The 27559-nt window shown below is 38.8% G+C and overlaps 1 protein-coding gene across 7 annotated transcripts in view; it reads left to right on the top strand.

The window, feature by feature from the left end:
• Amph (amphiphysin) overlaps nucleotides 1-27559 on the top strand; it is a 216124-nt gene that overhangs the window by 152297 nt on the left and 36268 nt on the right. For 5 of the 7 annotated variants that reach the window (XM_004840264.4, XM_004840266.4, XM_087195818.1 and 2 more), the window contains 7 exons: nucleotides 8898-8973; nucleotides 9547-9629; nucleotides 12471-12609; nucleotides 14030-14158; nucleotides 21687-21803; nucleotides 25463-25486; nucleotides 27392-27415. In XM_004840264.4, coding sequence (XP_004840321.1) covers nucleotides 8898-8973; nucleotides 9547-9629; nucleotides 12471-12609; nucleotides 14030-14158; nucleotides 21687-21803; nucleotides 25463-25486; nucleotides 27392-27415 — 592 coding nt within the window. The remainder of the gene's footprint in view (nucleotides 1-8897; nucleotides 8974-9546; nucleotides 9630-12470; nucleotides 12610-14029; nucleotides 14159-21686; nucleotides 21804-25462; nucleotides 25487-27391; nucleotides 27416-27559) is intronic. The other 2 variants (XM_004840265.4, XM_004840267.4) reach the window with 1 other exon arrangement.

Raw genomic sequence — 27559 nt, forward strand, 5'->3', positions numbered from 1 at the left:
CTGGGTAACAGCATGACCTTGTCTCAAAAATAAAAGATAAAATATTTTTTAAAAAAAGGCTGGGGATGTAGCTCAGTAGCCCCTGGATTCAATCCCCAGTACCACATAGAAAGGTCTTAGATACCACAGTGTTCAGTACTTTCAATTATGAGGTAATAGCCCTAGTTAATAGACAATTGACAATTCTGAAATAATGCCTTTGAGGAAATTGTCCAAATTGCTGAGACAATTGCATTAGTAACTAATTTTTTTTCCGATAATCTCTGTATGCATCCCCAGCTAGCACTGACTGATACTATTTTAGGCTTGTGTGCTCTTCCCAACTAGTATTTGATTATTCAAAGCAAAGTAGTTGTCAGAATACCTTATAACATGAACAACTTTGTAGGCATTTTAAAACATAGGGAATATCTGAGAGATATTGGAAAGGAACCTTTCCCCTTTTGTGGTCATATACAGTATAAATGTTTCAGTGCTTTCCAAACCAATGTAATTTATCATTTGGTCACTCAGGACTATACTGTCTTTTGGTCAATCTAGATCCTCTCTTTTGATCAAAACCTGTTCTGAGTCTTTCTTTCTATATAGTGTGTTTCTTCAGTAAATCAAATTATTCAACCATAAGAATTATGTAGTGTGTGTGTGTGTGTGTGTGTGTGTGTTGTGTGAGAGGTCATGCTTTGAATACTTTCTCTATGTTATTTACTTACATGGCCTCTCACTATCACCATTACAGATAGCTCCATCTTACAGATGAGGCAGCCAAGTACTGTGCTGGTTAAACTCTTTGTCTAATATTGTGAAGCTTATAAATCCCAAAGCTGGCATTTAAAAAGTCTCTTGTGACTCCTCCACCCCTATAAATCACACTAACTGTATCTAGATCTTTATCTGAAATGAGATTTCAAGCAGTCACAATTTTTCAAGTTATTTCATAAGGGCATATGTCATTTTCCCAGTTGTTTTGCTCAGATTTGAAACTGAAGTTAGAACTTTGAATCTTCTGTACCTCTTATGGTGAAATGCATAGTACTGGCCATGCAGTCATGAACATGTATCAAGTGTTGCATGCATGAAACCCTGCATCGCTGTTCATAACCACTCAGAGTGTGAGGTGGAATGATCTTTGTACCTGTTATGTCCAGTTGGAATATAGTGTTGTTCACATCCTCCATTTCCCTACCAATCTGCCTAATTGTCCTGTTCATTATAGAATGTGAGCTATTGAAGACCTATATCTCTCTTCAATTCTGTCAGCTTTTGCTTCATATATTTTCGGATTCTAGTGTTAGATAAATATACCATATGGTTGTAATTGCTGTATCTTCTTGATGGACTGACCATTGTATTTTCTCAAATGTCTCTTTGTCTCTAATGAAAATTTTTGACTATTTCATCTGATCTTAATCTACCCACTCCAACCCTCCTTTGATTATTCTTTGCATGGAATATCTTTTTTGCATCCTTTTACTTTCAACCTACTTGCATTTCTGAATGTAAAAGGTGTCTTTTGTAGACTGTATTAAGTTGGATGGTGTGTGTGTGTGTTCATGTGTGTTCTATTCATTCTGACAATCTCTGCTTTCTGATTGGTGTGCTTAGTCCATTTACCTTTCATGTAATTTCTGATAAAGTAGGGTTATGTTCACCATTTTGTTAATTATTTGCTAATTGTTGCTAATTGTTTTGCTAATTGTTTGCTAAAGTATGTCTTAAGTCATTTTGTTCTTCTGTCCTTCCACTGTTACCACATATAGAAACTTATTTCAAAAGTTTGCATGTATAAAGAAGAGAAATGAGAGGCTACTTAGAGGAGGATGTAGGCTCAATTGCAAAAGAGGAAAGAGTAGGATATGTTTATATGTTTTAAAGGAGCTTATAATTCATAAGAGAGGATGGAGAAATGTTTTAAAGAGGAAGGATCCCAAAGGGAATACTTGAGCTACATCTTTTAAAATGAGTAAAGTCAGCATTTGGTGAAAAGAATACCCAAAGCTGCTGAGGAGCCTGGATAAAGGCATGAGGATAGAAGCAGATTTGTGGGTCATTAATTAGTTTAATGTAGTGAGAGATCAGAATGAGAGGGCCCAGGAGGGACTTGTGGTCAAGAAACATGAGAGAGGCAGGGGTAGATTCACTCATTCATCAAATATTTATTGACCACCCACTGTGTGCCAAGTTCTCTTTGAAGTACTGAAGATCCTCCACTTAAAGTTTTTATTTTCTTAGAGCTCATATTGAAGGTTGGGGTTAAACATTTACCAAGAAAAGAAATTTTAAAAAATGAAATGTCAGGCAATAAGTTCAAAGAAGAAAATAAAACAACATGATTCAATAGAGAGTGACATCAGATGGATAACCAGTGCCACTGAGTGGCCATACGATGGATGGGGGAATTTTCTCTCAACACAGATAATATATAAAGCAAAGGACATTTTGAAAAAATACTGGGTTCCATTCTTTATATGCTGTGTCAAGAATTATTAGAAAATCCAAAAGACTGTGCCTATGAAATATGATCAAAACATATAGTGAATGTTTAAATTTAAAAATTACAATAAAAGACACCTTTGCTGTTAATTACCCTCAAAACTCTTCCCCTAACTTGGAATATGCTGATGCCATCATTCTTGCCACTGTCTGAAGCAGTTCTGGAAGTCCTCTTTTGTGTGTCTTTAATAGTGGTGTCACGGCTCCCTTGATTCCAGAATAAATTCAAAGCATTTATCTTTCATGGTTGTCTTGACTTTGAGGAAGGAGCAGAAGTTGCATGGTGCCAGATCTTATGAATAAGATAGATGAGGACATACTGTAATATTTGTATTTGACAGAGATTGTCATAAATGTTTGAAATCAATTCAGGATATTGAGGCAGCCATGACAGCTCAACTAAAAACACTCATGAAAAAGAACTTCTAGAACTGCTTCGTGAGTGTCTTTAGTGGCAAGACCAATGGGAAAAGTGTTTTTGAAGTGAGGGAGGATGTTCTGAGGTGACTTAATTGCAACCTGTCTTTTAGTGCAAAAAATGTTTTAAATTTAAACATTCATTGTGTATTTTAGTTATTCCTTGTATGGAGCTAGGTATAAAACTGGAAAAGAGAGTTGGAAGTCATTCCTATATGAGTGGCAATGATGCTGTGAGAGTTAATGATTTAGGTAGCGAGATAAATTACATGGCAAGGTGAAGGCCTTTGAGACCCCCAATGTTTAAGGAATATGCAGAAAAGCATGCCGTAGAGAAACCTAAAAAGAGATAATCATAGACATACAAGGTGTCTGGGGAGAGTTGTATTACAAAAGCTTAGAAGAAGGAGAATTTTACTGCCAAATGCATCATTTACAGTAGAAACATCAAGATGAAAGATGGTGAAGTTCCAAAGATGATCCAGTTGACGGTGGGATCAGAAGCTTGAGTATAGACACTGGAGCCTCCATGGGAGATGAGAAAGCAGAGGCAGTGAATCTTGACTGTGACGGGGACAAGGAATAGTGGCTGCAGATCCAGGAAGGTGATAGGCAAAGGGAAACCTTTGGAACATAGCTCTTGTCACTTTGAGAAGATGGCAGTCCCAATGGCAAAGGTGGAGGTTTTAAGACTAGGAATGTGTGGAGCAAGGAGGGGATAAGGACAACGGAGGAGGATGTTGATGGGACAACCCAGAGAATGTTGAGGGCTGTGCTTCAGGGCCCACACTTGACAAAATAGGAGCTGGACCTGAGCAGGGCGATGGGCTGGAAGAAAAAGGGCAGGAGACTCACAGAGGTTAAAGCAGGCTGTGAACAGGCAGGTAGAAATAAAGGAGAGAGGGGTCTCATGGCCTAGGAAATCAGCTCAGTGAATGCCCCTGGATCATCCTATATCAGAGTTGTGAATGATGGTGAGATACAGGATGTGTATGACAGGATGTTGGGATCATGAGCTGCAGGCTTGTTTTTCGCTTGTGTAGTCATATGGATGTTGAGATTTGCTGTGTTAGAGTTAGAATGGGGTGCGGGGGAGAGGGAAGCCATGAGAGGTGCTGTTGTGCTCAGTGAATGGGAAGATGGGTGCAGCTAAAAGCTGGTGTGTGAGCTCCAGGGAGGCAGTGACCCTGTCCTCCAGGAGAGACAGGTTTTCTTCAGTATCACTATAGTGAAGAGACTGTTCTGGCCTCCTTGCTGTGGCTATGATAAGCCTAGCTATTCTTTCCATTGTTTCCCAGAGCGAGGAAATGTCTAATAAAGAAATTCAGTTCATTTTGACAGCTAATCAGAAGGGACCTGGTGATGCCATGGAGAAATCCTTTGGGGGAAGTGATAATGTCTCAGGGTACTTGTTTAGGAAGAACTTGTGAAATGAGTCTTCCAAGCACATAATATCGGAACCCAGAGCCTAATACTCTTGTGTATGCATATTTCACAGCTGGTAACACTTGTCTTTTACAAACCAGGTGTACATCAGATGTTCTTTTCCAATGGAATGAGTGCTAAGTTCATTCATTCATTCATTCAGCCTCCATCCATCCATCCATCCAACCATCCATCCATCCATCCATCCACTCATTCAGCCATTCATCCATCCATCCATGGAATATTCACTGCAATATTCACTGTATGCCAAAGGCTGTATCAGGTGATGGCCTGTGATAATGAACTGGTCAAAAGTAGTCTTTACTTCTGAAGAGTCTTTGATTTCATAAATTGAAGAAAAATCATTATATGATAAGTTGCTTAAAAATTGAATACTTATTTTTCTAAATAAATGCATACTAGTTAATTTAATTTCTAAATTCTACAAAGAAACAGTAAGATATTAGAAAGATACAGATGGTTAGTTATTCTAAAGTATTTCTGGTACTATACCAATTATTTCTCTAAATAATAATTGATATAACAACTTGAAATATGGTGTACATCAAAAAATAATTCAAAATTTATATATAGAAGAATAGGGGTTCTTTTTTCTGCTAAATATATCCAAATTTTGATATGTCTACTAGAAATGTCCTTATAGATCAATAAATAAGAAACCCACCAAGAAATAAAACATACAAAAAGGTGATTCAGAATAAATGCAAATGATAAATAAACGAGCAAAATGTGTTAACTTTAATTAAAGTAATATAAATTTAGAAGTAGCTCTCAAACTTACAGAGGTTGCATATAAAGCAATATTAAAAGTTCAGTAACTACCAGTAGCGTAGCCAGCTAGAAAGTTTAACAGTGTACATCCAAGCTCATTAGGCCTTTCACCAGCATCTACATACAAGAAACCTACATTAGGGAAATGAGAAAGCTGTGAATAAAGTTTTAATCATAGATATTTATTAGGATTTTGTTTATTAAATTGAAATTATCAACTAGGCCTGCTTTCACTGTGTCCCCTAAGTTCAGGTATGTTGTGTTGTCATTATCATTTAATTGTAGAAACTCTCTGATTTCTTCTTTAATTTCATCTGTGACCCATTGGTTGTTCAGGAGCGTGTTATTTAATGTCCATGTGTTTATGAAGTTTTTGTGGTTTCTTTTGCTGTTGATTTCCAATTTCATTTCACTATGGTCTGATAATATGCATGGGATAATTTCATTTCCTTTGCATTTACTTAAGCATGTTCTATGAGCTAGTATGTGGTCTGTTTTGGAGAACATCCCATGTGCAGCTAAGAAAAATGTATATTCTGATGTTGTGGGGTGGAACATTCTGTAGACATCTGCCTGGTCCATTTGTTCAAAAGTTTGGTTCAGTTCTAATTTCATTGTTGATTTTTTGTCTAGTTGATCTGTCTATTTGTGACAGTGAGCTATTGAGGTCCCCCATTACAACTGTATTAGTGCTTAAATGATTTTTCATGTCTGTTAATATTTGTTTTATATAGTTGAGTGCACTAGTATTTGGTGCCTATATATTTATGATTATTATCTTCCTCTTGGATTGTTCCCTTTACAAGGATATAGTGACCTTCTTTGTCTCTCTTAATCAGTCTTGGCTTGAAATCCACTTTGTCTACAAATAGAATAGCTACCCCTGTTTTTTTCCAGGTTCCTGTCGCATAGAATATTGTTATCAATTAAAATAATATGTGTCAGGCATGGGGACTTAGCTCAGTGGTTCTGGCGCCTGCCTCACAAGCGCAAGGTCCAGAGTTTGATCCCTGATAGCGAAAAAAAAAAAAAAGAAAATAATATGTGTCAATAAGCTTCAATAGCCTGCTCCCCATCTATACCAACCTTCTGTTTAAATGCAGCATGTCCTTTGGGAAACCTCAGCTTGTCCACTATAGCAAGTGTTTGCAGCTGGCTCCGGGCCCATTAGTCCCTTCTCTCAGCTCCTTTAGCTGTTTGTGCCTATAGTCACACATTTTTGATATTTAATCACATATGGTCTTCGGCAGTAGCTAAACAGTCACATGTGACTTTATAATTTGCTTCTGTGTCTTTCAGTTTAAATCCATTTTAAATATGGACAAGCATGTATTTGTTAATAAGCCCTCTGGGTTCTCCTCCAACTGGATTGCATGTCCATAGGTGTTAAAATAACTGTCTCCACTGACTGGAGTTATAGAGAATTGCCACTTACTGGGCCCCTGAAAGACTTCTCTGCAATCAGTATAATGAGTAGATTCCCCATATGCGATGTGGTCAGGAAGCCTTCATTGTCCCTCGTTTCTCATCCAGCTGCTGTGTCATTTGGTTCCTCAAATTCAGACACAAGCTCTGTCCTTTCCCCCATCTCAAACATGCCTAGGCACTGCTCACTCCCTGCAAATAAACATGGCAAGGGCCTCTGCTCTTGAGTACTATCTGCCTTACCAGTTCCCATTTCACAGCCTCTGGTCTGATCCTTCTAAGTACTTATATATACTAAGCACACTGTGCCAGGGATTTCTTTGTTAGTATGTGTCTGTATGTGTATGCATATGTATTTATGTAAATACATACAGTTGTCCCCAGTATCTGCGGCGAATTAGTTTTAGGATCCCCCCACAGATACCAAAATCCACAAATGTTCATGTCCTTTATATAAAATGGCATAATATTTGCATATAATCTACTCACATTCAGATAGAGAAGGAGTGGAGGGGGAAGAGAAGAAAAAACAATTAAGATGCATTATGTACATATATCAACTGCCCACAGTGAATATAATTATTGCATACTACAAACATGTACTAATGAAATTTTTTTAAAATTTTAAGTAATGTCTTAATTACTTATAATACCATGCATAGTGAAAATACTGTGTTGTTTAGGAAATAATGAGTAAAAGAAAGGTCTGTGTATATACTTAGTATAGATGCATTTTCCCCAAAATTTTTGATTAATAGAGAGCCAGCTACATGCACACACCTCTGTATGAATAAGTACATTATTTGAAATCTGTTAAAAGCAAAATACATGAAATTAGGGTCATATGTTCACTGTGGTAATAAGAAATTAAGATTAAATGTAATATGGTAGGAATTTAAGGAATAGGTAAGCCATGGAAGCAGTCTTATTGGTGGATTTACTGCTCAATTATTTTGCTTCTGAAGCTCTAAATTGGACTAAACCACTTAATTCCAGCACAAAGCTTGCTGGCACTAAAATACAAAATTCATCCTTACACACCATTTCTCATCAAATATTCCATGATTTTCTATTGTATTTTCTTCATTTTGGGTTCAAATACTGGCTCTCCTTATATCAACTGCATCACTTTAGATAGTTAACCCTTCTGTGTCTTAGTTTTGCTGGTAAAATGGGACCACCACCACAGGGGGTAAGTGAAGGAGCATATAAAAGTAGCTAAACAGCTGGTTCTGTTAGCTTTGATAACAATGGCAAATTCATCCACCCCTGCATATTGGAGTCCTTCTCATTCCAAGGTGCAGCTCATCTAGAGGTTCAGTTTCTTCCTTTCCTTTTATCTCATGGGCGCCCCCTTTGTACAGGCCTATCTCATGCCTGAACATATTATAAACTCTCTGAACAGGTGCTATTCCATATGTTAGATCTACCTAATGCTTCTGATAACTAAGTCCTTACCTGATTCTCCATTGAGATTTAGAATCTAATGAAACAATCTGGGTATTGGGGTTATTTTTGAAAATTCCATTGAAACAAGAACATGAATTAAAGTAGTAATTTTCTCAGATGTATTCAGAAAGATTGTGTTAATATAGAGTGCAAAGATCTCTCACTTAGAGGCACAGAGCGTTCCAGGCTGAATCCACGTGGCTGGTGGACTTACTCTTAGGCACCTAAAATTGAAAAGTGTTGTAACTTCGCTTCTGTGCCGCAACATCCCCCACTGAGTTCCTGTCACAAACATGTTTGAGATACTGTCAGTGGGCAGCTTGTGTTTTTATTTTCTCAGCGATAGCACATTATGACTTTTGCCCAACAATTGCAGCTCATTTATGTGTTTTCTATTTCATTCTGTTATATAGAGTTGGGAGTTCAAGTATGTAATACTGAAGCTAAATCGCCTGTGTTTTACAGAAATGAAAAATAATTTTCTCAATCTCAGAAGTTTCAAGACACATACCTAAAATAAAACAAATTCTCAGGATGGTTCTTCCAAAAGTGTTAAACCAGCAATATCAGTATCACCTAGAAATTTGTTGGAAATGCATATTCTCAGTCTGCAACCTCAGACCTACTGAATCAGAAACACACTCTCTTAACGTACACCAAAGTTTGAGAGCCCTTGTCTTAGGGTGTTAACTGAATTTTAGGACAATCCATGCTCCATGCCAAAAAATGTTTTTCTGGTCATTTAAAGATAAGGAAAAGTTGTGCATATTCTGAATTGTCTTATTTAATCCAGTGTTATTCAAAGTTGCATAAAGAAAACAAAATGTTTTATTGCCATTAAAATCTGCTTTTGCTAACTGATCTCTCTTTGCTTCTCTCTTTGTATTTCTGCTTGGTAGCCGAGTTGGATTTTATGTTAACACTTTCAAAAACGTTTCCAGTCTGGAGGCCAAGTTTCATAAGGAAATTGCAGTGGTGAGTAATGCTGATTATTTTTCCATATTGAATATAAAGGAAAATTTATTTTGGAAACAAGTGAATTGGCTTAGCATTATCCCAAGTGTTTTTCCTTTAGCATGTGTCTTGTAGTAGTGGCCCATTTACTTTCTGAAGTATTTGTATAGTTTTCTGTAGTGACTACATAGTTTCTGTTTATCTTGGAGATTATTGTTACAGACCACAGTCCTGTTTTCCATTTTAATCTGTTTGTAGAGTCAGAATTTCAAGTGGTTTCTTAGGCTAGTGAAAAATTAGTTTCAAAATATTCAGAAAATCAACAGCTGTATTGTGGATTGACGTTTTTTAGTTCCATAGGGTAGTTGTGGGGCTGTTTCTAGTGGAATCAATATAAGCAGCAGGCTTTTGTTTTGTGCTAAATATATTGTGATTATTTAAAAAGTTTTTATGTGTTTAGTTTTATTCCAAGGCCACCATAATTCTCATAAGAGTCTTAGTTTCTCAATAAACTGCTTCTTTCTTGGGGAGGATGTGCTGTATTGGCACCAAGATGACTTGCAGCTAACAGACAAGTGGCCTCTGTCCCCTTAGCTTTGCCACAAGCTGTATGAAGTGATGACAAAACTGGGTGACCAGCATGCTGACAAGGCCTTCACCATCCAAGGCGCCCCCAGGTAAGCCATTATTCTTCAGAGCCAACTTGATTTCCATACACCTTTAACACGATGCTGGTATATTGGTTGAAATTTCTGCATTCTGTGGATAAGGTTCTACTATCTTAATTTGATTTTCTTCATCAGTAAAAGTCTAAAAGGAATCTTTCTGTCTAGTGATTGACACCAACCTTAAGTCAGTGTTTTCACATTTACTTCTGGCTCTCAGATATGCCACAAGGGTTCTTGTGGTCACAACAGAATTTATTCTCTCTCTCTCTTCCTCTCTCTCTCTCCCTATCTATCCCTCTCTCTGCCTCTCTCCACCTCTCTCTCTGTCCTTACCCCCTTTGCTTTACTGGGACCAGAGAGTAATAATTAATATATAATTTCTACTTCCACACATGTTACTTTCTGTGAAAAAGAAAAGAATTCCCCCAACTCATGGTACTCAATACTTGTTCTTATTGTGAGTGCTGATGTTTGTGACAAATCCATGTGAGGAAAGTAAAGAAGTAGGTGAGACCCTGCCAGCATCTTACCCCGGCTTTGTTATTGCTTCATTGCTTGTGGCTGCTGTGGACATGCCATTCAAAGACACTGGGAGCCCTGTGACCCACAGATGAGTTGTCCACCTTGCCAGGGTTTGGCTTTGTACCAGCTTTCTCCTGTGATTTTGTAATTGCTTATATTCCATCTTCTCAGGCATTGTGTACTCAAGGAAAGCAAGTTAGCACATCCTGGGGTGGAAAAGATCCAGCTTTCAGTTTTATGACTACAGTTAACTTGCTTTGTTTTTCTTGAGTAAATCCAATAACCTCTCTGGTTAAAGATCTCATTATTTTCTAATCAGTAAAAAAGCAATATACTATTTGGCTAAATAAATTTTAAGGTAATATGCAGTCCTGACTTCCTATATTTGTGATTTTAATATCAGTGCACACACTTATACGAATGCATTTATAGGAACACACATAGTCATACACATGCCCCAACATCCACCTGGATTGGTGTCTGGATGCCTCTGGGGATTGCTAGTTTCCTTATTCTAAGACTTGTAATCTCTGCTATGCTTGCACTGCAGAGGACAGTAAGCATATCTTCTCCCTGTAAGAGTAAGAGCACTGTCTAAAAGAACACATGAAAGGAGTCAAGTTAATGATTCAATAAGGTTATTTCAATACTGATCTAAGAGCAAAGGAAAGGTTAGAACAGGAATATCAAAATGACTTTGGGATGTTTGAAAAATGAAGTACATTAAAAGTTAAGGTTGCTCCTTTACATGGCAATGCAAAGGGTGCGTTTAAAAATTTCAGTGTTGCTGAATCAGATAAAGTGAGGAAAAAGCAAGTCATGGTCACTTAACAAACGTTCCTTTAATTTTTTCCAATGTCCTCTGCAGAACGAGGTGGTGAGTGACTTGGGGGACTCTCTATAGAGCATAGATTGGGGCTATTTTCCATCATAGGCCCTGACTGCTGACACATGGCCTCAATCATGTGGCCTGTATATTCTTTGAAGGACCCACTTCCCTTGCCACTTGGATATGTAGACGTACTGCTGTGCATCTGTTCTTTTATTTTAGGCTTGAGAGTCTGTTCCTTCTAGCTGTAGACTTTAGAAATTCTTAGAGAGTAAGGTGTGTCCTAGGTTCTATCTTAGTCATGGTGCTTAGCTGTCCCTCAGCCTCTGGCCCAGTGCCAAGAACATAGTGGCTTCTCAGTAAACATTACTGAATCTCATTAGCCGAAGGATGTGTTTGCACAGTTCGAGGTGGCCAAGTTGTCATTGCTTTGTACGGTGCAAAAAGAAGTAATTAATGAATTTATTTCCAAATGATATCAGCAAGCACACTCCTACAAAAGCTTTGCTTATGTTTTTCTAAGACACCTTTGAATATAAAAAGTATAGTTTTCTGAGTAGGTTTTTCTGTAGCTTATAACATGCCAAGATTCTCTTGTAGATCAAAAGTGAAACTGGTTACATCAACTCAGTTTAGGCTGGTAAGATTCTTTAGTGCTTGGTTAGCATAGTGGAGAGACAAGAATTTTGTATGATTAAGACCTGAATTCATATCCATTCAATCAGTAGTCCCAACCCCCTTTTTTTCTTGTACCAGGGACTGGTTTCATGGAAGACACCTTATCCATAGATGGGGGGAGGAGATGATTTGGGGGTGGTTTAATTGTGTTGTATTTATGGTGCATTCAAAGCTTCTTTGCTAATGTTCATCTGTGTTTGCAGCTGCTCCCCAGAGTTAGCATCACCACCTCAGCTCTACCTCAGATCATCAGGCATTAGACTCTCAAAAGCATCATGCAACCTAGATCCCCATATGCACCGTTCACAGTGGGGTTCCAGCTCCTTTGGAATCTAATGCCCCACTGTTCTGACTGGAAGTGGAGCTCAGGCCGTGATGAGGAGCCACTGCAAATACAGATGAAGCTTCTCCAGCTTGCCTACCACTCATCTTCTGCTGTGCAACCCAGGTTACTAATGAGCAGTGAACCTGTACTGATCTGTGGCCCAGGGACTGGGAAACCCTGCACTAAATTACTGAGGGATTTTAGGGGGGTTTTTTAAACCTCTTTTTGCTCCAGTCTTCTTCCCTGTAACTGGAGATAATGATGCATAGCTACTATGAAGGCAGATAATAGATGAGCATGATCTGGCTCACAGGGTACAGGAAGTGGCACCATTTATCAGTATCTCTGTGTCTAATGACCAGAATAAACGAGAATTAGGGAGTCAGGTAACAGACAGTACCTATTAAGCACCAGGATTTCTCTGTGATCGAAAAATCCCAGATCAAATGAGTCCCATTTCTCAGAAGACTTCTTGCTTAATTCCATGTTCATGTAGTGATTCAGGTCCTCTACGCATCGCAAAGACGCCGTCACCTCCTGAGGAGCCTTCACCCCTGCCCAGCCCAACAGCCAGTCCCAATCATACGCTAGCACCTGCGTCTCCTGCCCCAGCACGGCCCAGATCACCTTCACAGGTAAGGGGAGAGCACATGTACCAAGGGAGTAGGGGAACTCACTGTGATTGCCATTAAGGTATTCGTCTGTTTTTCTTATTTAACTTTTATATTTCTAACAGTGCTCAATGTTTGAATCTTTTGGGATTTAACATCTCAGCTGCCTCAGACTAGCATGCCTACCTCCTCTCATTTCTTGCTCTCAAGATCTTCTCTTTCAGAGGCTGAAGGTGTAGCTCAGTGGCAGAATCCTTGCCTAGGATATATGAACCCCAGGGTTCAATCTTCACTACTGGAAAAAAAATGTCGTTCAGTCTTTTAAGATTTCATGAAACCTTTTTTTCTAGCACTTTGGTTATACTTAGGCCAAAACCCACCAAGAAAAATGAATATTTATGTGTCATTTAACATTAGTAGCCACTTGGTAAAATTATGTGGAACAAATGATTGAAAATGAGACAGTGGAGGCCAGGCAAAAGTGACAAAGAGAAAAATTTCCCATCCGTATTTTCCCTACTTTGGATGAAAATAAAATTCTTACGGGAAAATCTGAAGTTCCTAATCCAGTGAAAGTTTTCATGAATACAGTAAACTCAGGAGAGTCATAAAGAGAAATGTGTAATAGATAGGCCTGTTTTATCTCAAAATTCTGAGTGGGAAATAGGATGGAAGTTGCCTAAGTTGATCTCAGTGATTCAGAAGAAAAGTTGCCTGATTTTACTTATACAATTCTAATTTGTTGCTGAAAGGAGAAATCATTTTCAGTGTATTTCAGTGAAGGTATTGCTTTAGCATAACATTAAAAGCCCTGCAACCCTGTATGTGCTTGTGCTGAGATAAATAGACTGCCATATCATAGATTATTAGTCATTTTCCAATCACTAGGACAAAATAGCCGACGCTCACAATTTAGGAGAGGTTTATTTTGGTTCATGGTTTTCAGAGGGTTCAGTCCATGGTTATTGGCTCCAAGGCAGAAATGGCGTAGTAGAAGAGAATGACAGAGCAAAGGTGTTCATCTCATAGTACGCAGGAAGCAGAGAGAGGCTCAATGGCAAGATCCACTCTTTTAGGTTACACCTCTGACCAGACCCCACCTCCTAACAACACATTTACTTATGAACTGGATGAACCCACTGATGACTGTAATGCTATTATGATCCAATCACCACTCACTTCCGAACATATGAAACTTTTGGGGGGAATTCTAGATCTAAACTGTAGCACATAGCCTGAGATCTTCCTGTGGGACCATAGCTTATCAGTAGTCAGGGAGCTGCCCACATAGATAGCATTCTTGAACTGAATCCAGTAGGATCATTTCTGCACACAGATCTAAGTTTCAGAGTTCAGTATGTCTATCCAGCCCTCTTGACATGACATTTCTTCATGCCTCACTTGTTCTTTGGCTGCTTTAATGTTTATATTTGGTGCTTCCTAGACAAGGAAAGGGCCACCTGTCCCACCTCTGCCAAAAGTCACCCCAACAAAGGAACTGCAGCAGGAGAATATCATCAGTTTCTTTGAGGACAACTTTGTTCCGGAAATCAATGTGACAACACCTTCACAGGTGAGTGTCTGGTACAGAGACAAGATGCCCTTGACAATATCATGGTGGCCTAGAATCTCAGCACTCTGGGAGGCTGAGGCAGGAGGATTGCAACTTTGAGCCCAGCCTGAAACAACTTAGCAATTTAGTGAAATCCTGTCTCAAAATAAAAAAGGACTGGGGTATTGCTCTGTCCAAAGGCCTTGGATTCAATTTCCAGTACCGCAAAAAGAAAGAAAGAAAAAGAAAGTTCCATGGTGGAGAGATAACTTTTTGGGGACAGCTCTAGAGAAAGTGGCAGATATTAGAGCCAGGAATATAATTTTAATTGTCACTCAAGCTTGCTTTAATTACTTTGTATGTCTAAAGCATTCTTAAATGGGACATATACAGAATTTAAATATTCTTATTTTTATTAAGAGTAGTCTAAAATATTCATAGAAAATTGAAAACATGTTGAAAAGTATAAAATGAAAAAAGTGTAGTAATCATTAAATACACTTCAGTTTACTTTGTTTGAAACTTTTTTCTCTAAGTACTTACCAATTTTGTACCATAAAATTTAGATTGTATTGTTATGGAATTCTGACTTTTCTACTGAAGTTCTATCAAGATTTTTTTCATGTTGTAATAATGTCTTTGGGAAACCATACTTAACCATGGTATTCCTATGGCCTGGATGTGCAAACCCCCGATGAGCATTGTTTCACAGGTTACTTCCAGTTGCTTTGTTACTTCCCAAGAACTTCGATGAATCTCTGCATATATGTTAATTCTTGTTTGCTCCTTCTATTGTTTCTTTTATATTGGCCCTGTAGCAGGGTCCTATCATTTATATGACTAGGAAAATGGGAGTGCCAGAATTCCCACTGCTTTTGAAGACATCTGGGCCACCTTTCCTGCCTTTGCCACCTGCGGACTTATCCCTCTAGCAGGCTGTGTTGTCTCATAGACCCAGAATAGTTATGACCTCCAGAACTGTTCCTAATGCCACCAAAACCATCTCCTTATTTTGAGTGAAACTCCCCAGAGATGTCACGCCAATATCATTTTCTATAGGGTCAGAAGTAATATTTACATTTTTCAGGAGATGCTAAGACAATACTTTATTTTCCTGAGCACGTGAATAGTAACACTGTGTTTAATGTCTTGGTTGTAATCACATCCCATTGATAACACCCAAGGTAGTCAATTAATAATAACAAGAAACTCAGAAAATCAAAACTCAGTGGTAAATCATGATTCTTCATCACTTTCAAGGATATTTATCAATAGATGCAGTGTTTTGAGCCATTGTTTATCTTCTGTTGTTATACAGGATGCTTAATTCAGTAAGTCAACTAAATTATAAAGTATGGATTAGCAGCTTCTTTGAGAAGGGGGAAATTGTATGTTTATCAGTGCATGGGCAAATTGGATGTCTGTGATAGTTGTGTTAGAGCCAAATGATCTTGCCCAAAACTGGCCAGTTGCCCTGACACCAAACTTAGCATCTTTAATTTCCAAGTTGTGCTGTCCCAGCTTCATTCTCTTTTTTGCTACATGAATTTTCACAGTGAATATGTGTTAGGGTGATAATGCCTTTTACTTGGTTGCTTTTTCCTGGACCCGCCATGAGCACCCTCTCAGTTCCAGCACAGCTAGAGACTTTGGTCCTCTCAAGTTCTGTGTACTTAGCTGAGGATCTCCTCACTTAGGAGATAGGGCAGCTGAAGTGGCCAGAATGTGGCACACAGACTATTTCTGAAGTAAAGACAAGGTTCACAAGTGTTCTGTCTTGTTAAATGTTTTTATTTGAAATTTGCTGGCTTCCGGATAAGGACCCTTCATGTTGGGAGAGGGGGCAATCTAAGCACTTTGGAAAATTACAAACTCGGGAGAGTGCCCTAAGGCCTTCTGGGAGCATTAACTTTTGCTAGTTTTGCTGAGTAAGGGCAGTGGGGACAGTTAAGATTGGGGGGGTGGCGGAGGGAGAGGAAGTCTTTCAGAAGGGTAGCAGCATTTTTCACTTGGGCTTCACTGGTGATTTGTTCAGGACCCCAAGGTGCTTCTCCACCTGCGCCTTTCATAGCTTACTGCTGCTTGTCACATCTGTTAGTCTGCAGCCGAATTTGAAAGATCTAATGAGCAGAGACTCTGTGCATCTCATTTAGGGGACCCCACTTTATTTGTATTCTTCTCTTTTAATCTGGGAAGGATGCAGAAGTGGTATTTGTTATTTTTCTGAATTTGAGAATCACCCTGGTTTCAGCAGCTAGACCACAGAGTGTGACCTGGTGTTTCCGCTGACTAAATGGCCACACCTCATGTCCATATTTGCAAACTGACAGGGAGGGCAAGGTTCATCTTGTCAGGTAAAAGGGCCAAAGACCAAGACCAGACCAGGCCACAATAAGCCTTTATTAGGGGAATAGATCTTCCCGGCTATCTCTGAGCAAAGGAGAGACAAGAGCAATATGGCCGGGGCAGGCGGAGTCTTTTATAGAGACTGGGGTGGGGTTTGTAGGGGCTGAGGTGGGGTTGAGGGAGGTAGTGACTAGGGAATGGAGGAGCCTGTGATGTCACTAGGTGGTAGGAGGTGAGCGAGTATTAGGTTACTCTCTAGGCAGGAACAGGGGCATGCTGGGAAAAAGGGTTTGTTCTTTGGTGGGAGCAGCCATCTTGGCATGACGTCACACAGGGGCGGGGTCAAGGCACGATAGAAGAGGGCAGCTACTATACATAATAGCTGCTGAGGTGGTGGGAGACCTATCACATCTTTAGTTTTTTTCTGTCTTATTGAATGAGATAATATAGCTTTATTTAAACATATCAAGGTGCTATTCAGTGGCTTGTTCCTTGGTAGCTATAAGTAGCTATTGTGTATGACTTCAGCCCATCCAGAAGAGCTGCTGATCTGCAGGTGTGAGGCAGGATCAAGAATCTGCATCTCTATATAGCAAGCTCCTAGGTGGGGCTGATGGGACCCAGTCCCCAGTGTGGGAGCCACTGTGTTAAACTGTCAGGATTCCACATGGTACAAACCCGTGACCATCAACAAAGTTCCACAGTGAATTCACATATTTCTTCCAGGGAAATTGACAGCTGAACCATGTGTATCTTAGGATTGATGATTAAAACTGTCTCATTTAAAAATAGTGTGACTTAAAATGCTCCATATTTGGGTCAGTTAGACACCATACATGTATATAAATGTACTTATAATATTAAATATGTTGAATGGGTTGCAAGAAAACATTGGCTATTATAAATGAAAGGATTGTATCATCTTGGTCATAATGATATGGAAAAGTTTTAGATAACTTAATAGATTGAATATTAAGGTAGCTGTAGAAGCAAAATAAGTAATGTGTTCTTTTAAGATTTGCATTTCCTGTAACTCCTTGTTTAAGGTGACCATTATCTGACTAACAGTAACTTCAGTAACCTAACAAAGTTACCATGCCAGAGTGAATTTACAATGTTTATATGCCTGTCTTGTGTCTGTGACTTGTAAATAGGAACTGGAATTGTATTTACACATCAAAGACCACTAGGGATGAGATAATGGCTAAAAAGGATATAAAAAGGGAAATGCTGAACAAAGGGCAGATACTGACCAGACTGGTTTCTGGCATTCTGCCAGCTCCCGAGAAGAAATTTTATTATTTTATCCGAATTCTGTGTCTCTGTGTATTTCTTTCCAAGATTTCTGCAACAATAATATCTGGCCATGGATAGATAAATGGATAAAGGAAAGGGCTGGGGATTTAGCTCAGTGGTTCAACTGCCTCCCAAACGCAAGGTCCTGAATTCAATACCCAGTACCAAAAAAAAAAGTTAAAAAAAAAATAGATAAAGGAAAATAATAGCAATTCTTGGATAAAATGAGATGCTAACTGCAAACTAGAAACTAAAAAGCTGAGAAGTATCTGGAAAGATTCTGTCTGATATGTTAATATAGGATGATCCATTTCAATTTTATTTTCGTATTATTATTGAAGAAGTCCAGTACGTTACTAATAAGCAGTATCCCTAGCAGAAGAAACCTCATGAATCAGCACAGAAGATTATTGTATTTGGCCATATTTTCCCATTGGATAAATACCCCCACTGTCATTTACACAGCTACTCAACTGTCTTAGGAATACATTCCAGGTCATATCTTTTAGACTTTTGATGGTAAAACAGTTCTGAAGATCAAGTTCCCTAAAAACTTGATGAACCTCAGATCTACTCCAATGGTGAGGAAGATGGAAGGGATGGGAAAAGAGTAGTTCTATCTTGCTGTGTTTACAAAATTAAATCTCACTGTGTTTTATCATACAACGATAGTTTTGAGTACTTGTCTGCTTTATTAAATAGGAATCTCACATAAACAGGCAAAGCCTTTTTGTAGCTTTATCAAAATATTTCTTAATATATGTGCCTAAGGGACGCCTCTCAAAAGTGAGGGGGTAAAAGTAAGAAAAGTTAAACCTGAAGGAGCTAAATGCACATTTTGGAGACAGTCAAATGATTATGGATATTTTATAATAGTAACTTTATAGTTACAGATAATGCGTTGCTATTAATAATTCGTAACATTTGATTTTATTTTGAGCTTTTCCTATATATTTGCATACATTTATTGCCTTTATACTCATGGCAGTTCTACTAGGTATTATTATCTTCATCTTATGAATGAAGAAAATGGTGCTCAAAAAGCTGAATTCATTGCTCAAGAGACACCTAGTAAGTGGCAAAACTAGGAGTACCCCCAGACTAATCACAATCAAAATTTGAGTACAACCCATTATTATTAAATGCCTCTTTTCATTGTTGATCTTTCAGTTTTCATTCAAGCTTCCTTAAGGGTATCTGTTATGCTCAAACAGAATGATTGGCATAATCCTGTGGCCTAAATTTTCATGCTGAGCTTACAGAACTCGGAATTCTTCTGCAGATCCCTGGTGTTCCTGCTGCAGAGATGTGAGACCAGAGTCTCAGTGGCTGCTTGTGAAGGCACAGGGGTCAGCAGCATTGGGCTGCAGTCCTGCCTTTGGCACTCTGCGCCTGGAAGACCCACAGCAATAAAGGCTCACCCTCATTGCTCCTAAGGGGGCAAGTGATAACATCTCTCCCTTTATTTTTCGGAGAGATTAGGCAATGCAAGTGAAATGCAGTTTGGAGAACACAGTGAAGTCCTGCTTTGAAGCCAGCATTTTCATCATCAGACAGCACCAACAGTGCATTAACCAACCTGCCTAACTCATATGTGCCAAATTCTTAGAATAATTCCAAACACATTCTAAGTCCTATATAAATTCAGTAATATAACTTACACCAGTACAAAAGTTGGTGAACAACAAAACTCATGCAGATTTTGAATAGAGTACAAGGGAATCAGTTCTGTGATTGTTAAATATTAAAGAAAGAAGAGTTCCCAAAAGAACATTGTCCTTATGAAAGTTATAAAAATCTTTTTTGTGTGTGTCTTGAGTTGCACTCTTATGGGTGCCTCAGTGTCCTGAGTCAGTTAAAGCATTTACCTTTCCTAGTCATTTTGACTTTCAAAAGAACCAGAAGTCACACAGTGCCAGATCTGGTGAATAAGGTGGATGAGGACACACTGTAATGTTTTCAAGAGTCTGCCTTTCTGTTAGATGGCATTTCACTGCATTTTTAAATCACAACTCATAAAGACATTCAAGAAAGAGGACTTCCAGAACTGCTTCAGAAAGTGGCCAGAATGGTGGCTTAAGTGTGTTTGAACCAAGTAGGTATATTTGGAGGGGGATTTGTGGCAATGTGTCTTTTACTGCAACCAATTTAAAAAATGTGTACAGTCACCATTTTTTGATCACCTCTTGTATATGAGGAATAATCATGCTGAAAAATAGAAAACTCAAGGCTAATAGCATGATGTATAAGCAGCTTTCTTTCTACAATAAGGGTGGATGTACTAGGGGAAGTACTATTACACTCTTACTGCAGCTTTTCATGCATTTGAAAGTTTGGAAAAGTTTATGCCTGCCTATGACTAATATTAATGAAAATATCTCCTGTTCTTTAAGATATCGCTCCAAATAGCTATAATTTCATGTATTATTTTACCCATTGGTATGAATTTTCAATTTCTAGATAACAAAATGTTCAAGAATAAAGCTTCCATCAAATACCAAAAATGTATAATCTGAATTGTGTGAACCTGACCCCAGTTCTCTTCAGTGTGGTATTATTTATGAAGACTTTGTCTCAGTTCTGCCCTTTATGGAGTAACTGGAGCCTGGGTGAGCCCAACCTCAAGCCCATGTTGTTTTCCTATGAACAGAGATTAAAGCTTAGTATTATAGATTTTTTGTTATTATCATAGCACAGCTTTCCATGTCTCATTTGGCTTATGTTTTTTCTAATCTAACAATGTTATTAAAGAGAAGATCATTTTACAGCCAGTGTTGGGGGACATGGCACTCTCTGTCCTGTCTCCCTGTCACTATCCCTCTCACTTATAAACAGTAGAAAAAATAATAGTATTCATGAATAATGGATCATGTGACAGCTAACTCAAGGGAGAAAGTACACTAAGGGGGAGCCAGGTGAAATGTGGTCAGCAATACTTAATTTGTCCCTTCTCTTTTAAATTTTAGCTTCCAAGAGGAACATCACAGCGGTGGCCTACTCTAATGGGTCCAAGTGTTGGTGTTTTTGCTTTTAAACAGGGTTGCATTGTGTAATACAGACTTGAACATTCTATGTAACTTAGGCTGGCCTCAAACTCACAATCCTCTTGCTTCAGGCTCCCAAGCGCTGGAATGATAGACATGCACCACCACCATGCCTGACATCTTGGCCCCTTTTATCTCTGGTCATCCGTAAATTTCTGATCTGAGTTCTCTGAGCTAATACAGAAGGTGTGTTAGCAACTTTTCTTGTTGCTGACACAAAATACCCGATACCCAAAGTTAAAGGAGGAAAGGCTTATTTTGTCCCAGAGTTTGTAGAGTTTTCAGTCCACAGTTGGCTGGGTCTAAGGGAGGGTGGCATGGCAGAGGGACCTCATAGAGGAGAAACAGTCCATGGCAAGCAAGCAAGCAAGCTTGCCTTTATATTCCATCCAAGCTACCCACCCTGTGGCTGGTGCCACCACACCCAGGTCAGGCACCCTTAATGCCAGCATCGCACCCTAGATCCAGCCAGCTCTGAATAGTCCCACCTGTGAGTGCATGAGGCTGTGTGGGGACATCCAGATACAAGCTATGACAGGAGGAGATTCTTTGCACCCAGGTGGCATTAGGACACCTCTCAAAGACAGTCTTTGTTGGGTGGACTTATAGCTGTACCAAAGACATGAACTGGAACCTGGGACCTGTTCCAGGGACACTCTGCTTATATTTGGCCAGAGTTGGTTATTTTCCCTCTCCCCACATTTAGTTGAACTCTGGAAGTGTGTGGATGAGCCGCTTAAGGGGTAAACTGTCAGAGCGCACTTGGGGCATATTGCCTAAGGTTATTAGAGGGTTTCAGTGTGGGATATTCTATGCAGTCTTGTCACATTCAAGCTAACGCATATTTTGTTTTGTTTTAACAGAATGAAGTCACTGAAGTGAAGAAGGAGGAGACTCTGCTGGATCTGGACTTTGACCCCTTCAAGCCAGAAGTGACACCTGCAGGTTCTGCTGGAATGACCCACTCACCCATGTCTCAGGTATCAAATGATTTTTGGATCTGGATAATATTTCAGAACCCTTGATAAGCTCAGTGGGGGTAACTGATGGCCTCAATGCCTTTCCAGTGACTATTGTCTACTTTTCCTTTTGGTTGATAATTATTTCCTAAAAGGAAGGAGGGGTAGAAAGAGGACCTTTTTAACTATTAGAAATTTCCCCATTTTATTAGCTTTTTCTTCCCACAGAACTGGTTTAATCATACCTTCTTGTTTGTGCAGAAATTGTCTTTTGCAGGGTAATTATCAGTGCCATCATTTCCTTGTGAAGGTCTCCAGGTCCAAATGATATGTAGTATGGCTTCCCCCAAGGAATCTCTTTCTTTTGGCTTTGAGGTTTGTTTTCTTCCTGTCTTCTCTGCTTTTCTTCCCCATACTTGGTAACTTAAGGCATCTTTAAAATGATCACAAGACTCTACCTTAACAACAATTTCTACAACCTCGATTGTTCTGAACTCAGGGTGGTGCGCTCCTCTTCCATCTTGCAGAAGCCCCCTGCTGTGATCCTGGGGTGTGTGTGTATGTGTGTGTGTGTGTGTAGTATCAAGCTGACCTTGCTCTTCTTGTCCATCCCTTCATCCCTTTGTCTCTCTCAGCATTTCTCCCATGCCAAAAGTGATTGCTATGAGGTCTCTGGCAGGGAGATGCTTATGATAGGTGCTCTAATGATCTGTAGAATATACTGAGTTTATCCTTTTCTATGCTAGTGGAAGGAAATTGACTCACAATCTATCAAACTACAAATTGCTTTTATTAGTATTTCTGAGGTATTTTAGGACCTCCTGTATGAATTTGGGCAAACCTAGAGATACTAGAATACACTATAAATTAATTAATGCAAATGTATTGTAAAGCCCAGCTTTGAAGCCATGTTGATACTTTACAGTAAACCACTGGTAGCAATCTGCTAAATATGAACCTCAGTAAACAAAGCTTCTTTCTAATCTCTTCTTTATTCTAGAATGCGACTGGGTTTCTATAGTCCTCTCTGTTTAAAATAGGAACAATAAAAGTCTAATATGTCAGTAGGTAGGAAATTAAGTAGGCTGGACACAAGCCTTCAAGTGCTTTGCGAATCTAGGTCTTGTAGGTAAATATTTCAGGAAGCTGTCTCTATTAACTTTTCTTGGAGATTCACAATTTATATACAATATTCAGGGCTCTAAGAGGTTATGCAGTTACTTTTAAAAAACTATTTATATATTTTTAACTTAAAGTTTCCCAAATTTGCTTGACTGCAGACATCTGTTTTAAATGCAAATTTGTCTCAGTATTCACTGGAATATTCTCTAAGAAAGCATATTTTGGTAAATGTTGAAGTAGACATTGAGAGCAAATTTGAGGGCTCTGCTCTACCTAGGCATCCCCCAAAAAGTAGAAAACAAATGTCTATGTAATTCAGCATTCTTTGTGAGAGATTTGTCATTGGGAGCAGCCAACAGAATTCATGGGACTTTCTCTGCCGTAATCTACATAGTCCATTACTTTCACGGAGGATGTTAAGTTTCCCTGGTAAATGAAATGTCTAGTGGGTAAGAGATTCCACAGCATTTATGTGTGCAAATTTGAATCAAAGGAATAATTTTATATCAATTCATGATTGAATTAATCTGTAAACTGTACAAATTTGTGTGGATTTAAAACTAAAGGATTTTGTGTGTGTGTGTGTGTGTGTGTGTGTGTGTGTGTGTGTGTGTGTATCTCTATGTTGCCTAGGCTGGGGACTGGGGACTCCTGAGCTTGGGTAATCTTCGTGCCTCAGTCTCCTGTGTAGCTTAGATTACAGACCTGCATCCCTGCACTTGGGTTAAAGGATTCTTTCAAATCAAAACAAAGTTTTTTTAAAAAACTTGATTATATCTTCCAAAGTATGCATTCTGAAGGAGACACAGTGCGGTGGTTAGGGCCAGCTCTGTGCATCCCTGTTTTTCTCCAGAGCCAGGTAATAAACTCTGATGGGCTCCTGGTGGTTGTAACTGAGTCACCTCACTGCAGAGCAGTCCCAGCTCCTGCTCCCCTCTCTCTTGCTGTGCTGAGAAGAAAGTCTTGGGCTGCATGAGAGACCACCCAGGCTGTTATATCCCATAGCCTCTTTTGCCTTCACTCATAACCATCTCCTTTACCCATCACTGACCCCTCCTTTTCAGTTTATGGTCTGCCCGCTAGCAGAAAATAGACTTGTCTTGCGATCTCACAGTGTCCACATGAGCTAACACATCCTTTCAGGATCCTGTGGAATGATAAACACTCGTTTCACATTGCTGCTTTCCTTTGGAGAAAATGTGTGCTGTCTGAATTCTGTGGAGATGTGTGGTTGCTTTTAGGATCTGTGTTTCTTAAAGGGCTGTCAGGCAAGGACACAGAAACCCATCTGGATAATCAGAAAAGGCATAGTAGATGCCAGAGTAGCCCATGTACAAAACAGATCTGTTCTGCCCTCCTGTCTTCATTATCTTCTGGGAGAGTGCTGAGTAGGAGGCCAGCCACCTGCACAGAGATACAGGGCTAGCAGTGCAGTGCTATTAGGATCAACCCAGGCTAAGTGGAGGGACAACAGAACCACAGGCCAAGCTCTCTTTACTTCACAATCCAAAGGTAACATCTGCACTCCCCCCTGGAAATGGTCATAATTTAAAATGGGGACTGCCAGGTTCTCTCATTCACTGTTTACATTCAGTGACTTAAAACAAGTGGGTGGGACCGGGGATTTAGCTCAGTGGTTACACCACCAGCCTCAAAAGTGCAGGAACCTGAGTTCAATCCCCGGTAACAATAAAAAAAATTTAAAAAAAAACAAAAACAAGTGGGTGAACATAGATCTAGTCACAGAAACATAAGCTTTTAGCAGCAATTTTCAATCACAGAGAAAATAAGAAAGATAGATCTCCCCTAGTCTTCCCACCAACAGTAGAAATCCCGTGGACCATCCAGATTCATTCTTCAGGATCAATAAGATTTATAATTGAAATCCCACAAGTAAGTATAATTTATTCATATGTCTTAGTGAGCACCCTTATAATTTGCATAATTACCAATCAATGGAGTTGTGTGGTATCTAATTCAACATATTGAAGAACTACTTTTCTGGGATTCATTTATCATCAGACTGGTCATATGATTTCCTCTTCAATATGATAGGGGAAGGAATAGCATTAACAAAAATTAGTATCTAGTTTCTCAAAGATGTGATAAGCTCTAATATCCAAACACTTTATTTTAATACTGTGTATATTAAAGCAACCCCATTCATCATATTTCAAATATAGTTTTTTCCACTTACATAGCAAAAGGCAGATTGATTAGAATTGTCCTATCCAATATGGTAGCCACTAGCTACATGTGGCTGTTTAAACTTAAAAGTAAAATTGTGTGAGATTTAAAATTTGATTTTCTTATACGAGCCCATTTCACGTGCCCACTAATCACTAATTGCACATGGCTAGTGGCTATCATATTGGATTACAGACGAAAGATTTCTGTCACCAAAGAAAGTTCTGTTGAAGGATATTGTACTGTATTAAAAAGGTTTACAGTGACAAAAACTTTCATCGTTTCTATGTATTTTTGCCACACGACCCCCCCCCCCCGTATTTTTAAATATTTGGCATTTGTATAATAGGAGCATTTTTGTTTTGTTTCAGACATTGCCGTGGGACTTATGGACGGTAAGACCTCTAAGAACTCATTCTTTTCATGTATCTTAATCTATAAAAGTTTGGAAACCATATTATATTGTTATTCATGTGTTATAGAAGGGAGACTTACACATTTAATGATAGTGTTTTCCCTAGAACAGTCATTAGCCCCTGAAAGTTCTATGCATATCTAGCACCAGGAAATTCTTGTAGAGAATAGTGTGCCAGTGGCCTGGACTGCTGGATGACTAGATGCCGAGAATGTGGCACTGTGCCCCTTTGGTTCTTTCTAGGAGGCTGGGTGACCAGAGCACTTGTAATAAAAGGGATACATCTATGTGCTTGCTTTTAAATAGAATATAAACAAAGTGTGCATAATAGGAACCATTATTTCATCTTTATGTTCAGTGAAGCTTGTTTAGCAACAATTTGAACTTCAGAGCCAGAAAGCCTGGATATGAGCCCAGACTCTAATACTTCCAATCTTGTAACTTTGAGCAGTTTCTAAAACTCTCTAAGCCTCAATTTTTCTCATAAAATAAAGAGATGCCTACCTCAGAGGATTGTGGGAAGATTAAATAAGATAATATTTGTAGAGTATGTTTCAATTAAAGGTATTGAAGTGAGGATGTTTCAGTAAAAAGTAGATATTATTGCTGAGGTTATCTGTTCAACTAAGCTGTCATTCAAGGATGAGTTATTTCCGGAATTTGGAGTTAAAAAAGACTTTGTGGTGCTCCATCGGTACTGTAAAATTGGGAGACTGGTGGCACCCATTCAAGCCTCATGTCCCTCAGGTAGGGACTTGGTCTTAGAAAAGCTCTAGTCCAACTTGAGTCTCATGCTGCCTTCTCTTTTTCATAAGACAGCAAAACGAAAGTGGGTCTGGTCTTCTGAAATGACACTGTTGCTTTTCCTTCATAAAACAAAAAAGATACCCATCTGCAGTAGTAGATTTATACTGAATTCTTGAGGATTCTTGAAGCATCACAAAAGCTTTCCAGAGAAGAGGTGAACATGTTGAAACTCCCTATGACTAAATGTGCCTTTTATAGTGAGTTATTTGCTTTACTTACATCTTTATAACAAGGGTTTGAGGGATAGACATTCAGAGCATTTGAGTTCTATCCTCAATTCTGTTGATTTTCTTGGAGATTAAAGGGACAGGGCTAATTTTTAATCATTCCAACATTTCTTACCTTACATTAGAGCTATAAGACATTTTTGTGCCCTAGCTGGAAAGGGTATGGTGAGAGTGGATGTATCATTTAGAAGGAGCTTTTGATATTTCAGAGGACAAACTTACTATGAATTATAACAATAACAACAATGTGTAATAATGACTTTCTGGCCATAACTGCTCACAGTTCTTAGTCATTGTAACTTCCTGGGTTTTTATTTTTTCCTTCTGTGCCGAAGTTGGCTCGTAGGTTGAGGGCAGAGTATTAAGAGAGCTCTCAGGCCAATCAAAGTGGTTCACATCAGCTCATCCTCCATCTGAACCCTATCTCAAAGGTAGAACCCAGGGAAGGATGAGTTTGGGACAGATTATATTCTGATTCTGCATCACAGCATGTGACAGTGTGTAATTTCTTGACCTCTATTGCTGGACATTATGCTAGTATTCACAGACTGGCTTATTTATTTGGAACTTTGCATTTCAGAGTCTACTAATGCAGAAGTTATACACTAGCCTTAAAACATCATTGACAGAGGCTTTCTTTGTGCTAAATTGTGCCTTTTCTATAGTAGTCTTAAACAATTTTAGAACAAAAATTGCTCCTATCACAAAATAAGTTGTAAAATTTAACCCTAAACCAATAAAAGTCACAACCATTAATGGAACCTTGTCTCTGAACAGCATGAGATTTTAATGTTCCAGTGAATTTTCTTCCCTTTCCTTAGTAATTATTCTTATTTTTTTTAACCATACAGACAAGCACTGATTTGGTACACCCGGTAGGTAAATATCCAGAAAGTTCTGGATTTTAAAAATACTTGCTATACATTTTCTTTAGAGAGTGTACTTTTCCCCTATTGCATTGCTAGTCACGTATTTAACGTTAAGCTAATTAATTTAAGCACTTTTTAGTTTTTTTTAGC

Source organism: Heterocephalus glaber, unplaced genomic scaffold, assembly GCF_053883595.1.
Source record: "Heterocephalus glaber isolate CG9 unplaced genomic scaffold, H.glaber_assembly_v1.0 deba00001610, whole genome shotgun sequence".
NCBI lineage: Eukaryota > Metazoa > Chordata > Mammalia > Rodentia > Bathyergidae > Heterocephalus > Heterocephalus glaber.